General features: G+C 47.5%; 1 protein-coding gene across 1 annotated transcript in view; it reads left to right on the top strand.

The window, feature by feature from the left end:
• Positions 1–12853: 12853 nt before the first annotated feature.
• ISM1 (isthmin 1) overlaps positions 12854–15745 on the top strand; it is a gene marked incomplete at both ends in the record, with an annotated part of 35996 nt that continues 33104 nt past the window's right edge. The window contains one exon of the mRNA XM_080340916.1: positions 12854–12982. Coding sequence (XP_080197042.1) covers positions 12854–12982 — 129 coding nt within the window. The remainder of the gene's footprint in view (positions 12983–15745) is intronic.

The following is a 15745-nucleotide window of genomic DNA, read 5'->3' as shown; positions in this document are numbered from 1 at the left end:
TGTATTGTCAATAAGCTCAGGAGCTACACAGGGATCCATATGTCTGCTGAATAAAATGCAGCAGTCTACATTAAAAACTAGATGAAAGACCACTGATTTTGCTTAATGTAATGCTGTGGAAGAGATTTTGGTCTCCTAGAAATGCTTAGATTTGTGGAGAAATTCTTTGTTCTTCTGCTTTCAACACTTTTCTGTCTGAATCCCACTACTCATTTTTACGGTGCTAGGCATTATTTATTAAAAAGCATACTCCGTTTTCCTTTCAGAAGTCATGCCATTTAATGATGCTGCATTCTCTCTGTCCAATCGTACAGAAGAGGTAGTTTCCCTTTGTGTAAATCAGTTGCTAGTTTAACTAGGCATTATTTTGTCCACTGGTATGTCTGCTCCCTTCCCTCCTTTTGGTCCTTCTAGGTCCCTTCTCATATGGGAAAGTTCCCTTCACCCTGGTTGTCATGTGCAATTTTTTATCTACTGGTTTCTAGTTTTGATATAGAGTTATCACTTAAAGCACCAACTGAAATGACAGCAAGAGAATATTTAAAGCATTATTTTCTCTCCATCCTTCACAGCTTTTTCTTCTGATTGCTTCTCCCCAAGCAACTGTCGATCATCTCCACTGGCACTCAGGTTAGTAGGGTTCCTCTAGCATCAAGTAACTCATGAGAGTATTTTTGCAGCATCATTTCTGCTACATTTTTCTGCTCTGACTTTCTTCATTGTTGCGTTGTCTGTTTTGAATGGAGTTTCTTCCTATTTTCCTTCAGCTTTGTTTACCTTTATCGGTTTTGTGTTATCTGCCAAATTTAGCACATCAGTATATATACACACATACACATACATATGTGTTTATATTATTCTACTCTTTTTTAAATTTTTACTGTTTAAATAATTGTCAGTCAGTGGTAGAATTTTGCCCATTCAATCATAATTGTTAAGTTCATGTAATAATTTCTGGTAAGGGCCTTTCTGCAAGGCCACATAAGCTTTATCTGTTATTTTGCTGAAAGAGTCAAAAAATGCTAGTGCACTGGAGAGATATGATGTCTCTTTTCACGTTATGCTTGCAAGTCTTCTATTTCTTTCATGATCCTATCAACTACTTTACTTGGTACTGATGTCTACAATAAGGACATGCCATTATAGATGTAACCACTGCACTACATGAACCAGAACTGTTTGTAGTCTGTTTCCAAGAGGATTGCCATGTGTTTTCTAGAGACAGGATTAGAGCTGCCATACTAAACTCATTTGAAAAGATATTGCAGCCTTGATGATCACAAGAAGGAGACAAAACAGAGCAATTTAAACATTTACACGTGTTAAATGCTGTCCGGTTGAAATTAGTTTTACAGGCAATCATATAAGTTTGTTCAGAATTCAGGGGGTTCACGCTCAGCACCCTTAACAATTGCTAGTATTTTTGTCATCCAATGCACCAACAATCAGTAGCTTTTAGTTCCACACACATTCAATTGATCTCTTTAAGACCTAATACCTCAAATTGGATTATTAGCCAGGAAAAACCATGCCTTCCAGCCCTTTTTTATCCCATATCTGTTTTACACATAGATTTTTCTATCTATTTCAGTTAGAGGGGGGGATTTTTTTTTAATTGGAACTGTTAAATTAGTGAACGTCCTAAGGAAGGTGAGGTTAACAGCAAAAGGTGCTTTTCACTGGTATAGTTTATTCCTCCACACTGGAACACTATTTATGTTTGCATTGTCTCTACCTGCAGAGAGGGGGCAGTTGCACCACAGTATTTAAGTATCAGGGTTCAAATTAGAAGAGTTAAACTGATACAAAAACACTGTGTCTTTTAGCCTCAGGGAACCATGGGGAGTTAAAAGGGCAGAAATCAGATTTAAAGCATTTCAGTAAACGCATGCTAAGAACTAGAATTTAACACAGAATGGTTTGTTAGCAGATTTTTAAGATGGTTGGAGGGGGCACAGGTTATTTGCTACAAAAGGCAGGAAATTCAGAGTTAGCACTCCCCTGTGCACTGTCAGCTTTGTAGCGTGTGTGCGCTGGAACCCGTGCTCTGTTACACACAGTATATTGTGGGCTTTGGCTGCTGCAGCAAATGCCACCAGGGGCAAGATTCCCAAATGCTCCCAAATGCAGTTTTTAGGCCTCGTGAAGGCAGCATTGCTCAAGAGCTGGGAGTTAAAATGGGGTTTGTCTTCTGCTTTGGAGTCTTTCTGACTTCATTACTTCCTCTCTATACATGCTGGTGTTAGAAATGCGAGTTTAAGAAATATCCCACTAATTCAAGATACTTTGTAGCTTGAAGTTTCTAGGCTTTAAGGAGAAAGGAAAAAAAAAAAGGTGGGGGGTATTGTGAGATTAATCATAAGAACAGAACAGCAGATAACAGTCCAGGCTCATAACTACCACAACCACCCCCAGTGATTAATTACAGGAGGTACAGCTTATGTGTGGACCAAACTCTGCACAACTCCAGGGGACTAGGGGCAGGTATCTGAGGACAAAACCTGGCTCATTGTTTGGCAGGGACAGTGATTTGGAAACCCCATCCACAGCTTCATCCATCAAAAAAATCAAAGGATAGCAAGCAGTAGACAGAATTCTGTTCTCTTTGAAACAAAGAGCTGCCAAAATGTTCATGTCAGGCTTTTTGTAATGTCTTTTTTCCTTTGGGCAGGCAGGGCTGGGCTGCAGCCAAGCTGCTCACAGCCTCATCCACACCCAAAGAGTTTATTAGGCATGCACGTGTTGAGGGGAGCCCAGTAACAGTTTGTGTGCAGTGGGTTTCTTAAAGCATATTGATGATTTGGAGTGTCTGCTTCAGCATCTTGCTGTGTCCTTTAATGAAACTACCGGCAATTAGGTAGTAATTCCTTTTTTTCATTCGGTTTGCATTTCTAAAAAGCATAATTTCAGCAATTTTTCTCTGTTTTTACACACACAGCAATTGCATTAGACAGGAAGAATTTTCTAAATTGAGTTAAACTTGAATCAAATAAATGAAAACCTATTTTTAAAAAGCACTGTGGTACTTTGCATTCTTAACAAAATTCTTGTATTCCCAATTGTTTTTCAGTAAACTTTCATCGGTCTGTTTAAAGTTCTGCAAGTGTGAATATTCATATTTCAAACATCTGGCTTGCAAACCAAGCATTTCACATGTACTATATCCTCGCTTCCTACAGAATTGTCAGTAGAACTTCAGCAACAACCAACACGTTTCCCCGCCAAGTGCCAGTTCTGCGTTATTCACACAAATAGGCTTTTTTTCCATTGACTGGAATGGGAGCAGAATCCATCCTGAAATAGTGGCCCCCTGGTTTAATCCATGACAAGAGACAAACAAATAGACCCTTTGAAATGAGTTTCATCTTTTGTGTCCCATTTGTTGTCTGAAGCAGGTGTCAATTGGATCTTTTCCTGTCTGTCTGTGGTTGAAAAGCAACATGTAGTTAAACCCACTTGTAAATTGTAGCATTTAACAGAGGAACTCCCCAAGGGATCTTCTAAAAAGCTACTTGAGGTTAAGTGCCAGAAGTCAAAAAAGGGTTAATTTCCCCCCACTCCCCTCCATTTCTCATTCTGTTTCAAGTATTTCTTGTTTAAAACAGATCTCTCTAGTGTATCCATATACAGTAAAATGACTCTTCATACACAAGGGGCTGATTCTGCTGCGCTAAAGTTCATTTATTTGTAAATCATTTAAAAGTATTTCCTTTTATAGTGGGCCCAGCCACGAATTTTCTATTTTCTTGAACCAATACTCTTATCAACCACCTGCTTTGTGGATCTAGCACTAGAAACAGCCTCAGAGTTTTTAACCTTGTGAAGAGGCGACTCTGGAACCAAAACTGCAAGAGGCTGGCCTGAATGCCCTGCCATTTGATCACACTGGTGGACTATCCAGAAGAAAAAAACCACCACCAGCAGCTTCAATAGCAACAATAAGCCCACACATCCCACATTTTAAGAGAATGACTTAATATGTAAGAAAATACACTGCAAATATATAACCTGTTATGTGATATAATTGCCTAAAATGAACAACAGTTACAGCCAGCACAATGGAAAGACAAAGTCTGGGCTTAATCAGATGGGGCTGTGTTGTTATTCAGTGGCACTTGCCCCATTTTTGTACCTGTCTTTCTAAAGCCTCCTGTGAGGATCTATGTAGTGTTATACCACCTCCTGAAGACTATTCTCACTGCACTGGGATGTTACAGATAAACAGAGAAGAAATATCTCAGTTGTTGATTAGCAGCAAATAGCAGCCTCGGGCAGCAAGGTGGAGCTCCAGGTATTGCTTTTTCTGTGGCATTTTGTTTCACACTTGCTGTTGTCTTCAGGGTACTGGAGGAGCAAAAATCTCCTACAGACAGGTCAGCTGCCTTGAATAAACACGTACTTTGATCTTCAGTGATTTCCTCGGTCATGTGTACCAGTGTTGCAGGTTCAAGCTGTCCTCCCTCCCGCCCCGTCTCAAGCGCTGAGTGCTGCTGCAAACCCGCTGTAGCTGCCCAAAGCAGAGCCAGCCCAGCCCTGCGTGGAGCAATTGCTCCAAAACTTCGGCCTCTGGCAGGACTGGGAGAGCTATTTTAAGTCTCTTTTCCCCAGGCACTGGTAGGTGCTCTCTCCTCCCTCTTCTCCGGCATGCACTAGGCATCAGGTCTGCTGGAGAGGTTCCTGAGCACCGTTCTCCAGCTTCACCCTGTGTTCTAACTATCTCTTCCATATCCACTGAGACTTTTGCCATTCTGCTGTGGACAGCAGGTGAAGCTGTTGCGATCCAAATTCCTCTTGAGAGCACCAGCGATGTACACATTTGTTTGCCAGACAGTACGCTTGAAGCTGGGTAGCAGAGAACATTTTTCTTAGAATTAAATACTTTAGATGAAAGGCCCCAGATTCTCTGTTTTCTTTCTGCCTTACTTTATTTGACAGAATGTCATCCTCCTTTAAAGGCACATTTCAAATGATTCCTGCCCTCTGCTGCCTGGCATACCCCAGGGCGTCTATCACTCTTTGTTATTACAATGATAATTGCTGGTGCTCTGGCATTGCAAACATGGGCACTGCTATGTTAAAAGCTACACTAAGGCAGGACACAAAAAACAGCCTGTGGGAGCATCTAATCCAACTGCCTATCCTGAGTCCGGCAGAAATGAATTTGAGACCTCAGCAACTTAATAAAAAACATGAAGAGAAGGGACACGTATGAGTTTAAATGATTTCTTCACCTGCAGTAATAACTGTGAGCCTGTTCCTGCTGGTTCCTTACAGCGTGCCAAGTGGCTGCGTAACAGATATGCCTTCACCAAGCATGTTGTCACAATCCCTACAGAAGGGAGATTTACTTCCCATAAGAGGCTCTTTTCCAGCATCTCAGCAAACATATATCTTTTTAAAGACTGTCACAGATCGTTCAGACGTCTCTGCAGGGAATACAGCATTTGTCATCGGGCTCAGATTTGGGGTACCTGATGGGCCTCAGAGACAGGTGAATGGCAGGGAAAAAAGGGGCCCTCACTCTCCATGTTTCTGCCGCCTTTGAACAAGGTCTTTCTGTAATGACAGGACTTTGGTATTTTTCCACTTGCTTTGGTGTGTGGTGTGGAGTAATTCATCTGGAAACATTCACTGGAGATTCCGTTCTAGAAAACGAGAGGGTATTTATCACTAATACTATTTAGCTCCTAAAGCACTGGCTCAAAACTGAGCTGAAAAACCTCAGTGTAAATTCAACACTCTAGTACTACAGGCATTAGAAATGCAAGTTTCAAAACTGAATGTTTCATTGATGTAGCATAATTTTGTCTTGACAAAGCACTGCACGGAGATATTGGGAAAAACCAGTAGAGGAACTGGTTTAATGAGAACAATAAAATAAAACCCCTGAAGCCCCTACCCAGGAGGCTTAATGAGACTGGGAAGATCCTCACCTGTGCCAGTACAGCAACCTGCTAGCAGGAGTCCAAGTGGCCTTGTACACGCTGTGCTCCAGCCATGTTACATCACTTAAGTGAAGCCAGGTGACACTTACCACCCAAAGCTATCAAGAAATGAGCTATATTTTCTTTACGTTCTTTGTGGGGCGGAAAGGCTCCCTGCAATGGAGACAGCTAACCTCTTTTTGTTTAGGAAACAGCTCTCCATCTCACCATCACAGCGTTTTGCTGTGGAATCCTCCTTTCCCTTCCCTGCTGCAGAGCTGTCCATCAGCCACTCAGCTGGCTTTCTGATTACTTTTTGTGAGCCAGTAATGTGGTATCTTCCCTGGGGAATTAAAGGGCTGAAAACCATAGGTGTGGAAGGTGTTGATTGCTCTGTTTATCTATTTATTTTTTTAACTATCAGGAAGGCTGCTCATCTGCTACACTGCTGAACAGAGGACAAGACTTGTCAGAAGTGATCAGCCAACTCAAGCCGCAGTCACAGAACCCCTTACAGTGATTTACAGCTTCTTCACTCATCAGCTGGGAAAGGGCCACATCCTGGGTCTGCTCTCAGCTCCTACCAGATGTGTCCACATGAAGTTCCTTCTCTGCTGTGCATCCACGGATGGCCTACGTAGGTACATGCAGGGTGAGCTGCCACGTTATTCATTATTATATGTAATAATTTCAATTTAATGGTAAGTTTGGCTGAGCCGATGTAATGGATGAGTCAATTTAATGCGACACTGCTGCCAAAACACGGGGCTGCCTCCTTGCTCCGGACCAGAGGACCAGCTCTTGGCTGGCACCGGAGCCAGAAAACCCATCAGGAAACGCTCACCTCAGCTGAAGTGCTGCGACTCGCTGAACCAAGGTAACTCAATCGGGTGTCTGAGCCTTTGCTCCATTTGTAGCACTCATCTCTGTTAAACTAACCCGGGCACTTCAGCAGCGATGAAACTGTGTTCAGAGGAAAGAGGTTTGCTGGTTTCACTGTATTTCTCTGAAGAGGCAACAATTGCCTTGTGGCAAGCTCTTATGAAAGTCAGCAGAATTTAGGCTCTTTGGGCACTTCTGAAAAATGTTGCCCAGCGTGCTGATTCCCACAGTCCAGTACTGTGGCATCTTGGCAAATGCTACGGTGCAGTTGCACATCATCAGTACAAAAATGTGCAGCATATTGAAAAGTGAAAATGTGTGGGAGCGTAAAACAAACAGAATTTGGTATTAAAAAAAAATAAATAACAGGCGGGAAATTGGACTGGACTGCTTTCTCCATTTCCATTTTCCATAATTCAGACTACTCATTATACATTTTCGCTTCAAGTTTTAATAAAGAGGCCGATGAATTTCCAATCTGTCACACGAGGCGCTGCAGAATTCAGAAATCTTGACCCAGCTGTTAGGCCCAGCTGGTGGCAAAATATGTGGACGGGAAGGAAAGCCAAGCCCTGGTCTAGAAGAAGCAGGAAAATGGAGAACTCTAAGCTAATAAGTTCTTTCTAAAAGAGAGTGGTTACTTTTCAAGATACAGGAACCATGCATCACAGAAAGACTTAGGTTGCCTGCAGGGGGAGGTTTTGGTTGGTTGTTTTTTTTTTTAAGAGAAGACCCTTGTGTGTGCATTTACAGCTTATAGCTAAGAGGTGGGAGCTAGAAGCTAATCAGCCATTCTGTCTCCTATCTGCTGATCTGCTGGCGTTGGGGCAAGGGGAATGTGGGCAAACAGGCATTAAATTCCACCGGCAGGCGACGTGAAGGTATTCCTTGATAAGCGATGTCCAAGATGCTGAGCCGTAAAGCAAAGCCCCTGTGAGGAAGCAGAGGAAGAGGCAAGGAAAGCTTTAGCCATCTGTCTCAACCCAGCTTTGCTCAGTGCTCGCCAGAGCAGAGGTCACCACCAACAATAATTACCCTCAAGAAGCCAGACGTATGCTTTCCATTCACCAATAATCTACAAAGCATCTTAGGGTGAAATCCTGGCTCCTCTGAAGTCAATGGGAGCTTTGCCAACAACTTCACTGGAGCCAGGTTTTCAGCTCAGATAATTTTAAAGCAACCCCCAGGCTTAAAGATAAAATAACAGCATCCTGGGAGTGGGCGCAGGCAGGAGCGAGCTGAGGAGGCCAGACGGGGCTCTACCAGCTCTGTGCCTCTGAAAAGCCATCAGTCTTAAAGACAGGATGCCTCCGCAGTCTAGGAGTCAGGATTGCTAGTAAATGGGTAAAGTGGACAAGCAGGTAGGCACCAATATCTGTTAACTGCTGGGACAACTGGAGTGCTCAGGTGAGCCATGATGCTCTGCCATAAAATCCAGTGATGCTCACACTGCTTAATCTATTGCTCCCACCTCTACATCCTCCTCACTTCTGAGATATAGCCTATAAAGGGACTTAGGTTGTGTTATATAATACTGTATTTTTTTCCTCCTCCTTACCCAGTATTTCTCACGCTGGCTTTGAAGGATGTCACCTGGTGGCACTTGTCCAAAATTACTTGACTACGTACAATTGACGTACTATTAATTTCAGTCACTAGGACCACTTTGCAAGGTGCTGTATCTCAGGCAATATTTTGTTTTTCAGGACTCATAACACCAAGTGTAGGTGCTCACACAGCGATGGAGTGTGGTTAGTCTTACGCAGTGCAGTGGACAGCATATGGGGATGGTCAGCTGAGATGGCCACGGAAGGACACAGCAAATCCACCAGCAGGACATGCCAGTGAGGACATTGCAAATTCAGCCCCGGACAGAGATTCTCGGCCTTGAGCACTGAAGGTGGAATGGTGGCTGTGGACAACTATTTTGCAATTTTGTTGACGGGCTGGTGTGAGGGAGACCGTGAGGCCTTTCATCCGGCAGCGCCATGACTGAAACAGACCCCTGAAACACCTCCCCAGGAGAGAGTCCTCTCCATGCGGTGGAGGCTGCAACATGGAGAGCCGCAAACCCCCTTTTGAAGCTGTGCAATGAGGAACGCAGGATCTGTGGGGCTCGGTAGAGGCAGGACACAACAGACAATTAGACAAGCTACTGTGTGGCTTACTGACTCCTCACACATCAGCTGAGCCACACTACCTTGTCATATCACAAATGCTGCATAAAATTAACCCTCTTTGAAAGAACTTGGGCTCAGTGCATTTCCCTTGTCACTGGTGAGGAGCTGGGAAAGCGCAGGGGCTGAGTCCGACTTCATCATCGGAGGGGAGAGAAATAGGAGGTGTGCTGAGGGTGGAGGGTTGCGGTGTAAGCTGTGAACTTCCACAAGGACGGAGCTACCAAAGGAACACACCTCCCTTACCCCAGCACCACTGTGAGACCCACCTGCTGATTTACCTCCCTGCTGGGTGCTCATAACCACATCCCAGGAGCAGCATGATTTTCAGGCTACTGATGGATCTCTGTCCCCAGGCGAGCTCTGGCTTCATTTTCCAGGAACTAGATAGTGCTGGAGTGTTCACCCAGCCCAGAAAAGAGAACTTTTCCCTTTGCCTTTAAGTCCATCTCCCCTACAGGTTGTGATTCAGCCGTCTGGATGCATCGATGAAGTCATCTGCTGATTTAACAGTGTTTGTGGATTTAAATTGGCACGTACGGCACACGCATGCGCACGCTCTCTGCTCCTGTCGCCCCCAGCGCAGCCACGCAGGCACTATCGTGATACCCAAGTGCCACTTTTATGCCAACTTTTTCAAGCAGGCAGGGTTTCATTTTCTTGCGCTACCCGCTCGCTGCTCATGGTAGCATTGCTCTGTCCCTCCCTGCCTTTGCACAACAGCTTAATGCAAAAAACTTCACGTCCCACGAGGAAACACGCACCAGTACAGGCCCATCTCATCTGGATTAAAGATGTCTTCGGTTTCAGTCTCTTTCATAAGGCGAGGGAGAACTTACATTACCCAGAGCTCGGTGGCAGATCCATGTGTGTGTTTTTCACCAGGCTGTCGCTTGGACTGTTTCACATTACGAGCCTTCAGTCTCGCTCTGGCTGTCGATTTGTACTATTAAGCTCTGAAATACAGAACTCTTGTCCTGAGTTTCCCCTTTTCTTAAACAGCCAGGGCCCACTGACAGCCACCACGTAGGGCTGGACTTTGGTAAACCTGGAGGACAGTTCTCCTGCCTCTTCGCTGCGTGTGTCCCCAAACCTTCCTCCTGAACCACCCCGTGTTGTGCTCAGTGCCGTGCCTGCCCACTGGGATCACAGCAGTGGTGGCAGGAGAGTCCAGGCCAAGCGATGACAGCTGAAGTACATCAGTGTTTTCATCTTCTCAATATTTTGATTAGCCCAGGGAATGTTTGGGTTAAAAAAAATAGACACATTTATTTTAAACCACGTGATGGTCCCACAAGCTGTTACGGCTTTATGTAATATTGAATAGCTCTGATTTGCCGCATAACTGAGAGCATCGGTGCAATATCAGGTATTTTATCAACAAGTCATTTCACAAGACGGAGGGGTTGTACTTTGCTGTAACACACTCAGGGCAGCCTCATGGGAGGCCTTACCCTGCCCAATCATCTGTGCCGATCATTCCTACCGCCTTGCTAACATAGAACATGCTTGTGGACTAAAAATCCTTAAATCTGAAGGCTTTGGGTTTGTGGCTTTTGGTTACATCTTTAACAATACCCCAGTGCAATTATTTTAACCATATTCTTGCCTGATGGTTAATAATTTACAGCGGTTATCACTGGCAGGGAAACTTAGCTGACTGGAAGGGTTCGAGACATCATTCCAACTCATCTGTGACCACGGTCTTCAGCTGCGAGAAACCTCCCACGAGCTCCGACTTGCACCCCAAAATCTGCAGTTTCTCACATCAGGCACACCATGGGCATGAGATGCGCCTCAGTCCCTGCTGGCACTGCACGCTGGAAGCACATCTCACTTTACGTCGCAGGAACCCTGCTGAGGACATCAGTCTCAGACTGAAAATGTTTCAAATGGGGAACGCTTTTTACCCTGTTTGCCCATTTAGTAATTTTGATACCAATTCAGCCTCCATCTGTCACACACTCAGACAGACCCTGATTGCTTGTATCCGAATTTAACACATAACATTCCCAGTCATAGAAGAACGATAACAAAGATTCCAAAACTCCCATTTGTTGTTAGGTGACTTTATTCATGTTTCAAGCTTTTTTGAGCTATGTTTGTTCTCATTACACCGAGCTTCATCTTCAGCACTCAGAAAGAGGTTTGGCTCCGTCAGACTGGATGCAAAGATATTGATTTACAGCAAGCAATGATCCAACCCTCATTTTCACGTATTGTCAAATTCACAATAATTTTAAATTCGGAGGCCTCTCATCCAAGAGAGAAAGCTTTTTCCAATGTAGTTATGCAGTCAGCAACTCAGAGGAAGGGAAACAACAGCGAGGAGTGTAAAATCCCGGTGGCCTGAGGAGGATGTGTGGACCCGCTGAAGGTGACATGACACCAGGACAGCTCTGTCCCCACCGAGCAGCGCTGGAAGTCACTCTGCAAGGTGCAGCCGCGAGCGGGCTGGGGTGCGGGTGGGCAGGGTGTCCCACAAAGCAGGGCTGGCAGAGGGGCAAGTGGCACAAGGAGGAGGGGAACGGGGTGGGGAGGGGGTCGATGCTGGGCTGCAGGAGAAGCTGCGGAGAGGGAGAAGGGAAAAGGGAGGGAGCGGGAAGGGGGGAGGACAGCAGGGGAGGGAGGCAGGGCAGTATAAAAGCAACCGACAGGCACCTCTCGCCGCTCAGAGCGAGGGGGCGAGAAAGTTGGTGTGGACGCAGCAGCAGGAGCCAGGAGGAGAGCCGGCCGCTCGCAGACACGCACGCACGGTGGCAGGAGAGAGTACGGAGCTGCCCCTGCCAGCCCTAGGGCCACTGGAGGGAAGAGAGGAGAGATGGAGCCAGGTATCCAGCTCCGAGCGAGGGCAGGCAGCTGACGCTTTTGCAGCCCCTCGCCCTCCTCTTCCCCCCCCCCAATTCACCACGGGCAAGCCGGCGTGGCACAGAGGAGGAGGAAGGGGGACAGGAGGGGGAGCGGCGATCTGCCCCTCATCCCCCACGGGGAGCTCGCTGGCAGCCGCCCTGCCGCGGGCCGGGAGCCGGCGGGGTCCGAGGGTGGCGGTTCGGCCCCGCTCCCTCTCAGCCCCGCGGCGAGGGGACGGGACGGGACGGGACCCGGCAGGGCGGGCAGGCTGGGGCGACGCCTCGACGGGCGTCGAGAAGGGAGGGGGGAGCCGCGGGGCGGGCGAGGACACGGCGGCGGGGGGGGAAGCTGGTCCAGGGGCCACCCCCATCCCCTCGCGAGGAGGCGATAGCCCCAAGCTCTCTCCTCCCCTCGGAGCGTCCCGGCTTCCCCGCCATGTGAGAGTCGTCCCCAGCCCCCCCGCCTCTCCCTCCCTCTTCCCTCCTCCCTCTCACTCGCACACACGCTCCCGGCTACCCCCCGGTCCTCGCCGCATCTCCCCGTTGCCAGTCGAGCCGCGCTGCAGTCCGCCGGCCCGCGGCTCCCCGACGCGCCGGGGGCTCGGCCCACCCGCTCCCTCCCTCCGACGGCCCACGGTGACTCTGGGTTGCAGGGCTGCCCGCAGAGACGCCGCCGGCCCGCGGCCCCGTCGCGGCTACCTGCAGCCCCCCGCCGCAGCCGGGCAGCGCCGGGATTTTCGCCGCCGCCGCGGCGTCCCGCCCCGACGTGGCTCCGCCGTGGTGTGGCGGCCCCCGCTGCTGCTGCTGCTGCCGCCGCTGCCCCCCGCCCGCCGCCCGCCCCGCCGACGCCGAGAGCGGCGCGGTCCCCGCCGCCCGTCCTGCGGCTGCCGCGGCCGGCCCTGGGGCCGGGGCCGCTCCGGCGGCGGACCCGGCGGCGGCGGCCGCCGCGGCTCCTCCTCCTCCTCCGCCTCCTCCACGGCCGCCGCCGCCGCGGGGCCCTAAAGCCGCCCGGCTCAAGAGGATGGTGCGGCTGGCTGCCGAGCTGCTGCTGCTGCTGGGGCTGCTCCTGCTCACCTTGCACATCACCGTGCTGCGCGGCGGCGGCGAGCCCGCCGCCCCCCCGGGCGCCGGCAACCACAGCCAGCGGCAGGTGAGTGCCGCCCCGCCTCCCCCTCCCACGCACGCACCCGGCCAGCGCTCGCCACCTGCCTCCCCCGAGGGCTGCGGGGCTGCCGGGGTCGGCTGGCGGGAGCACCTGCCGGTGCTGCTGCCGGCTCTTCCCCCGCCCGAGGGTTTTCCTTGCGTGGTGCCTGGGGATGGCTTTTCCCTGTCACTTGGATTTACGCTCCTCAGGGGACAGAGGTGAGAAAAGGTGGAGCCGCTCCCCACGCCACGGTTTGGCACCGTGTCGGAGGTGTCGGGGCGGCTCCCGTGCACGTTGCTGATGTGTTGCGGGCAAGTGGCAGCGGCCGACGAACATCTCACCTGGGGCATGCATGGGATGGAGCAGGCCAGGTGGTCTTGGACACGGCCTGTCCCACCAACGGCCTCTCCTGTGAGCACGCAGCGTTCCTCAGGGGAGAGGGGACCTGGTAGGTGTATGGTGTTTGGAAATATGGGAACAAAATGCGTGGTTTTCCTTGGAAAGTTGTCAAGAGACAGATACTCAGTCCTGAAATAGCTGAGAAAGTGGGTGATTGATGATTGTGACCGTGAAGGACAGGGCTTGTGGCCCAGCCAGTCTGTTCCAGTCTTCTGATCTAATGAAACCACTGGTGAATTATGTCCAGCAGAGGTAAAAGACTTTTTTGTTCTGTTTCCTTATTTATGCAGGTAGTTCTTTTTTATTCAGTATCATGTGTTGTCATTCATTTAAGATGGTTAGAGACAGTGATAAAAGCTGCAGAACCATCAAAATCCCCAAGCAAAGCCTGTAAGTCTGGTCGGTTGCATGTGCCATGGTCAACCCTTTTCCCCTGTATCCAAGTGGGAGAGAAAAATCAACTGCCAAATCATGCGAAGAACTACCAGAAATTGTAGAATTATTATCATCGTAAATTTGCGTTAACCCCTTTATGATGTTAGAATTGTAGTACCAACAGAGCACATTTCTATAAAGCACGAAGGAAAATAAGGAGAGCACAGGCTGTGACGATCACTCTGTTTGCATCGGATCCCCACCAGCTGGTGGTCCGCAAAGTGAAACCACCAACTACAGGAGGGAACCCAGATCTGCAGACTCAACATCCCAGTCACAAACTGGAATTGGGTCCTCTGAACTCCAAAAACCTCCTGTAGAGCTCGGTGGGAGTCCTGCTTCGGAGTGCTCGGCTGCACGCTTTGGGTAAGGCCCTGCGATGCTGTCTCTCTTTGAGCTGCAGTTTCATCACCAGCTTGACATTCCAAGCTGGTTTTTAAAATATCTTCAAGATTTCTGGTAATAATGTTTTATAAATGATGCTTTCTTTCCTCATGGGCACTTGAAATGCCTTTTAAAATGATGTTCCTTGGAAAAGTAAATTTGGAGAGGTTTTTTTATGAGGTGTTTGCTATCATTAGAATAACCCTGAATTTGCCTTTTCTTGACAGGCTTGTATAATAACATAATGAGGGAAACATGTGGGCAAGTGGGAACTCTGGGTGATGCCATTTCCCCAGGGAGCTCTTTTTAGAGCACTGCTGTAAGGTTAGGGTGAAACAAGATGAAAATAATCTTCAGTTAATTATCCTACAGTATTATCATTGTAGTTAGCTGTCTTGTGACAAATCTGTTGATTGTTGACATCAAGAACTTTTTCTTTCCAGTGATTTTTTTTTTTGCAGATAACTTAATGAAACTCTGTACCTTTAAGCATCATGATAGCTTTAGCAGTTCACATGTTCAGCATGTTTTGCCATTTGTAGAACTGAAGGTTTTCTATACATCCCAACTGAATTGATTCTGCAGTTATGTATGTGAGAGAGCTTGTCTGTGCAAGACATTATGGGAGGAAAGTGTATTGATTAGAGCAATCAGTTCAGCAGATGGAAGTCTATCAGGTTTTTGATTTTATAACTTTAATGGATTCTATTGCTAGCTGGAAAATACAGTAACCTGCCTTATAGTATTATAGAGGCAGATGCTTCTATTCAGACCATCACAATGTAGCACTCGATGGCAAGTTTGCACTGGGATCTTGAGATTTTGGGGTTTCTTGGGCTGTTATCGTGGCATATACTGAAGTGAAATGCAAAATCCCAGTGCACTGTATTCCCAGGTAAAGAATCAATGTGGAAAGTAAAACTGCGCAAACTCAGCTTTGCAGGTGTAAGCAAAGAAAATCTTGGGGGTTGAAAAAAACCTCTTGTTTTTTACTGTCTTGGTAGGTCTATGGAGAGAACAGATTGTGAGAAGTGATTAGGTCAGTGTTTCACTTGGTGAAACTTCATTTGACGGAGTCGGTTGCGCACATTGTGGTAAATCCAGGAAAGAGTCATCTTTGCAGCAACTGTTTATAAATGTATTTTGACAAGGCAAATTTGTATAAAAACAAACTGGCTATTATCAAATGCAGGGTATGGTGTTGTAGGACTTAGACTGGCTGTTTGCACAAATAAAGTGGTCATAACTTGGTCCTGTTAGTCTGGAAGAAAATCTGAAGTGTTAGTCTTAGTTAAAAAAAAAAAAACCACTTCCAAAAACTTGACACATTCTTGACCATTTCTACACAAAACGTATTCAGGAGGAATCTTTAGTAATCTTAAAATATCGTTGGGGATTTAAATAGTCTAAACTGCGGAATTGTATGCGTTTGAAGCCTGATTCATTACAGGAGGAAGAGCTGCTCTTTCTCCCATCCCTTGGTCCTTCAAGTGAAGAAAGACTTTTGGAGGATAGGTTTTGGTTTCTTTTGGCCTGTTAACCCCTGCAATT

Source organism: Nesoenas mayeri, assembly GCF_963082525.1.
Source record: "Nesoenas mayeri genome assembly, chromosome: 3".
NCBI classification, from domain to species: domain Eukaryota; kingdom Metazoa; phylum Chordata; class Aves; order Columbiformes; family Columbidae; genus Nesoenas; species Nesoenas mayeri.
This window is presented reverse-complemented; position numbering and strand designations above follow the sequence as displayed.